The 5,839-nt window shown below is 36.1% G+C and overlaps 1 protein-coding gene across 1 annotated transcript; it reads right to left on the bottom strand.

The window, feature by feature from the left end:
• Positions 1–203: 203 nt before the first annotated feature.
• On the bottom strand, positions 204–5,371 carry LOC110702558. Its single transcript, XM_021880286.1, has 3 exons — positions 4,564–5,371; positions 1,536–1,721; positions 204–679 (listed from the first exon to the last, which is right to left on the bottom strand). The coding sequence occupies exons 1-3, from the start codon at positions 5,209–5,211 to the stop codon at positions 377–379; spliced, it is 1,137 nt and encodes a 378-aa protein (XP_021735978.1). The 5' UTR covers positions 5,212–5,371; the 3' UTR covers positions 204–376.
• Positions 5,372–5,839: the final 468 nt, after the last annotated feature.

Below are 5,839 nucleotides of genomic sequence, written 5' to 3'. Positions count from 1 at the left end.
TCATGAAAAGGCTCATCTTAGAAAGGGAGAATTTAAGGGATCGAAATCCCTTCTAGAATGATCTGAGTATGGTGAGGTTCGACGCCTGATCTCTTGAAAGTCGGAGAACTAGCCAACTAGTTTAGCCTCATATCTCATTACTTACACACTATATGGAGTATCTATTTTATATAAAAGTAATTATTAAAATTACTACTCCGTAGTACACAAAAACACAACATTATAATAGAGAATATATAATGTACTACTTCCCATGCATTGATCATATTTTGGCGAGTTGAGATTACATTTTTGGCACATAAAGTTCATAACCTTAATAATGTCGACATCTATTGTAATTGCATGCAATTTTACGTAAATAAACATAAAAATAAAATTAGGAAGTGAGAAGGTTGCAAGTGGTGTTTACAGAGTGAGTGAGAGAAGTGCGATGTTTTTGATCATTCGAATTACGCAGAAGCAATAAACAGTGAGCTTGATGATGGAAGTGGGACTGAATCAAGTTTTCAACCACTCTAATATAAGAACTGAATTTGAGAGTGACAAACAAAGGGAGTCCTGTTTGTGAGTTTAGCATGTCTTCCATGTTTCTTCCACCTCCGTACATTGCCTTCTTCGTTGTCCCCGCCGATACCGACATTTCCCTCCATTCTTGGCTCCGAACGTACATGTTTGCCCCCTTCAATAATTTCATTATCATCAATCATAAACCCAACACAAATTTTAACGTATTAATTACTCCATATTAATGCAAATAATTAATACCTCAAACACTTTTAAATCTTTACGCTTTGACCATTTTTCTCTCACAAAAATATTTCAAATATAAAGATTAAAAAGTGACGGAGGGAGTAGCAATTAACTTATCATTCATCAAATCTGTATGATATTTAATATCGTAATTTCATTTGAAGTGGACTTAAAACATATTAAAATCCAACTCAAAAATATTCTTTAATCGATTACTTGTTGAGTAAAACCCTATTCTTTTGAACTTATTTCAATTCAGTTCAACTCATCATAGTCTAGCTCTAATATGGTTATAAATAACACTACGAGTATAATACTGCGGAAAATAAAAATAAAATAAAAAATGTAGTATTGCAGTCCAGATATTTAAACACTTATTATTGAGTTGAAGTTGAAGTGATAGATTTGAAGGCCGGGTTGGAGTTAACACTTCATAATAAGGGGAAACATTGAACATATAGATACATTCACATTGACTAAATGACTACTAAAAGAGACCTTAGTGAAAGAAACCCACTTATTTGGGCAATTCAGTAAACATAGCCAATCATTTCTTCTGTCTTTTAATCCGAGTGTATCAGCCCATTACATTTTGATTGGCCCATAAGAAACCATTTTCTAATGAATCATTTTGTTAAGACTTTTTAATCATTATCAATTATCATTATGCACTTCATTCACTACCAGGGAAACTTGTTACATTAGGACTTGTTCAGATAATTGATGAAATTAAAATTAGTTGATTGAAATTATATTCCTAATTTGAATTAATTTGATGAACTTACTTGAGACATGACGAATGGTACACGACCAAAGTAAACATCGACGATTGGAGGCAAGATATGGAGTCCGAAAACTTTAGATCTGTTGTCAATTATAAGCGCCATTGAAAGGTTGCAACTCAAAAAGTTTGTGGCTACTCCAGTTACATCAACTCCCTCCGTTAGCTCAAACTGGTTCACTCCTATCACCTGCATTTTGCATTACTTACCAATATATCATATTCTTAATAAATCTTAAATAAACGAGTACGTTTGAAACTATAGTATACTTCTACAAGTACAAGTTTGAAATTTCTGAGAAATTTAAGTGAACAAAGCTGAGATTAAGTACCACTCTCTAGTCCAAAATACAGATGTTTAAGGCCCATACTATGTGTCAAGTTTCTGGTTTTGTTTTAAGAGGCCCAATTCCATTACATGTAACTATGTAAGTGATATACTCATAACAATAAGTCAATAAGAAATTAAATTATACGAGTGCTATTAAGCGAATAAGCATTTTTACTTTTCTCAAAGAGGTCACTTAAAAGTTTTTTTGGGAAATTTTACATGGTGACCTCTAGGTTTCAATTTTTCTACGTAAAAGACAAATTTTTTCCACCTCTCTCAAATAACACTCTGATTTGGATAATTTGTAAATTACCACCCATAAAATAGACCAATTTTGATATAACCACCCAAAAAATATTTTTAAATTACCACCCATTAAATTAAAAAAACGCGCAGATTACCACCCATTTAGATTTTCCGGTGGAATTTCCGTCAATGAGCCCCACTTTTTTTTTTTTTTTTTTTTCCTTTTTTTTCTTCGATTTTCTGGCTTTCTCATCTTTTTCCCCGATTTTTCACTCTTCTTCTTCCTTCCTACCTTTTTTCTTCTTCCCAACCACCACCACCACCATTGCTCCACCTTTTCCAGCAATAGCCTATCCCCTTTTCCAACAACACCGGAAACCACCCCTCCCCTTACCCCCAACCCCCTGAAAAACCATCCCTTCCGTTCGCCAGCCCCCCCTTGGTTTTGCCACTGCCTCCTTCGTTCCAAATTGCCACCACCGCTCCAAATCGCCACCACCATTCCACCTACAGCCCGCAATTGAGCCACCAAGCGCCACAAAATCGCCACCAAGCGCCACAAAATCGCCACCAACTCCGTGCAAAACTGCCCATGTTAACCTACACACACCAAATCGCACCAAATTGCCACCAATCGCACCAAATCGCCACCACCGCACCAAATCGCCACCACCGTTCACCTTCAGCCCGCAATTGAGCAACAAATTGCTACCACTTTCCCAATTCAATAATACCAGGTACCCTAATTGTTGAAATAACACAACTAATTGGAACAAGAACCCTAAGTAACTTATCCCCCAATTGTCCCCAATTCAAGGGCAACAAGAACCCTAATTAACTAATCCCCGTTTTTTGTGAAATTTTGGGAAAATTTGAAGAAGAAGATGGTTCTTGACTATGGAGAAGTGTTTAATGGGAAAAAATCGGGGAAATAATGAGTTAAAAACCAAAAAATAGCCGTTACTAGCCGTTGAGTGAGGTCCACAAACCGAAATTTCACCGGAAAAACTAAATGGGTGGTAATCTGAGCTTTTTTTTATTTTAATGGGTTGTAATTTAAAATAAATTATTTTTTGGGTGGTTATATCAAAATTGGTCTATTTGTTGGGTGGTAATTACAAATTTTTTTGCAAAATTAAGTGTAGTGTCCTTCTTTTGGTTTTATGGCTAACTTTTATAATTAAAATGGTTAATCTAAGGTTTTTTAGTTTAAAAATTAATGAAATTTCACCGGCCACCACCACCATCTCGGAAGGCGACAACCTTCACCATTCCGATAGCCAAGCCTGCCACCCACCCCCGCCGGCGCCCAGACGACCTTTTCCCGCGTCGGCGACCCGTCCCTCCTCCCCCTACCCACTAACCCCCCACCACCACCACCACGTTAAACCCCAAATCCGGCCCTCTCCCACCCTCGAAACCCTGGGTGACGGAGTTTCGAGGGTGAGGGATGGGCCTAATTCAGGGTTTAAAATGGTGGGGGAGGGTTTTTAAGGGGTTTCGGGTTGGGGATTTGGGGGTTTCGGGTTGGGGATATGGGGTTTTCAGGTGGTGGGTTCAGTGGGTAAGGGGACAGGGTCGCCGGTGCAGGAAAAGGGTTTCTGGGCGCCGGCGGTGTGGGGGGGTTCCGGTTAGGGTTGTGGATGGTGGTGGGGAGGGTGGTCGTGGTTTGGGGACTTTTTTTTTTTTTTTTTTTTTAAAAAAAAAGTTCTCTTTTTTATTTTTAATTTTATTATTTTAAATATAATTTAATTAACTTTTAAACTAAAAAACCTTAGCTTAACCATTTTAATTATAAAAGTTAGCCATTAGAACCAAAAAAAGGGCACTACACTTAATTTTGCAAAATCAGAGTGCCACTTGAGAGAGTTTGAAAAAAATTTGTCTTCCACGTAGAAAAATTGAAAGCTAAAGGCCACCATGTAGAATTTTCCATTGTGTGCCATTTAGATCTAAAAATTTACTTATTTGCAAAAAGCTACTATATCAAAATGTCTAAAAATTCAATATCTAATATATTTCTTTTTGAAAAATTTCTTTGTAGTTGACATGTTTCTTTTTATGGTAAGTCTCCTACTTTACCGTTGTTAACCGCATTACCCTTCCCAATTTTTGAGTGGGCAGGAGTTTATTGTTATTTTCATTCCTTATCCCACTTTTTTTAATACTGTGTGCCAAAATCAAGTGTAGGGTATCAGCTAATAATAAACGGATGAAATATCTTTCTAAGCTAATTGTTGATGGTACTGCTTACTACGAGTATGCTTGAAAGGATAACTATCAATTTTAAGTGGTTTAACCTCCTGCTCCATGTCTTTCTAATAGTTGCACTTATTTTTTATTTTTTTTATTAATGAAAAAAAAGTGACGATATTGGCTAAACCCTAATAAGAAAATTCATGTAGCTAAGAAGAAACAATTAGCTGAACATACATAGAAAAATGAAATTACTTACCTTGACAGAAATGTGGGGAGGAGGAGGCTTGGTTACGAGGTAGAAAACAAGCAAGGCAAGCATTGCACTAAGCAAGAACCTCCATAAAAGTTGCAACCCAATCCAAACATAAGAAGGATATGTGTTGAAGGAGAAATACTTCCAACACTTTCCTTCATCATTGCCAAAATTATACAATTCCTCTTCATCATCAAGTTTTCCTATTTTCTTAATACTCATCACAGGCACAAGCATATCATTATTATTAATAATAATATTCGTCGTCTTTCCATTTACATGATCAGAAGGTAGTACATTAGTCATCCTCATCATGTCATTCTGGTGGATGAAAGAAGTGGTTGAAGCTCGTGAAGACGAGCAACGAGACAGATTGCCACTGAAGGTAGTGCTGGTCCTAGCCGCTATAGCCACTACAGATGATGATGCATTATGGTCTTGGTTGAGAAGTGGTTTGGTTGGATAACACTGATCTTGATCATCTTCTTCGTTATAAGAAGGAAGTAATAAGAGTTGAGGATTACGGCCAGACTCAGTACAAGTCGTCGTAGTGCTGCTAGCACGACGATGATGAGAGACTGAGGATGGACTTTGAACATAGTAGTTGCTACCATATTCTTCTTCTTCTTCTTCTTCCATTTCCATCATCATTATTAACTATTATTGTATTGAAATCGGAGTTCAAAACTTGTTCACCCTCTAAGAGAGTAAGAGGCTAATAATAAGCTAAGTTATACTTGTGTGTAGTAATTTTAGGACTACTATTATGGTTTTGCCCGTGACAAATATAAATATATGTTGGATGGTCCAACGTGCTGCCTTTATAACTATTGATCGTTGCTACCATCCAAATTTCATGACTTTTTATTAAGGTGCATGGATTAGGGTGGGGTCTAATGAATTATTGAGAAGGTGTGTACAACCAACAATACCAAATTAATAATGTAGATTACATCATTTACAAAATCAATATTTATTACTTAACGTTACTATAAGATGATGTAGCTTGGTAATGAAGCTTTGCTTTACTTCAAATGGAATTTTGATTATTAAGCTTCTAATCATTATGTAAATTGCATATATTTTATACTCCTTATTTCTATTTATTAGACTATATATACACCATAAGAAATGGGAACATAATTAATCCGTTATTATACAGATAAGCTAAGTTCTACAATCAACAACGGAAAAGTAAATGTACGGTTGTTATTTGAAGATCTGAACGTTAATTAGGAAAGGAGAGAGAACACAAACAAATTGAAGTAAATATGGGCAT

Source organism: Chenopodium quinoa, unplaced genomic scaffold (genome assembly GCF_001683475.1).
Source record: "Chenopodium quinoa cultivar QQ74 unplaced genomic scaffold, ASM168347v1, whole genome shotgun sequence".
Classification (NCBI taxonomy): domain Eukaryota; kingdom Viridiplantae; phylum Streptophyta; class Magnoliopsida; order Caryophyllales; family Amaranthaceae; genus Chenopodium; species Chenopodium quinoa.
The sequence above is the reverse complement of the archived record's forward strand: the minus strand, read 5'-3'. Positions and strand labels throughout refer to the sequence as shown.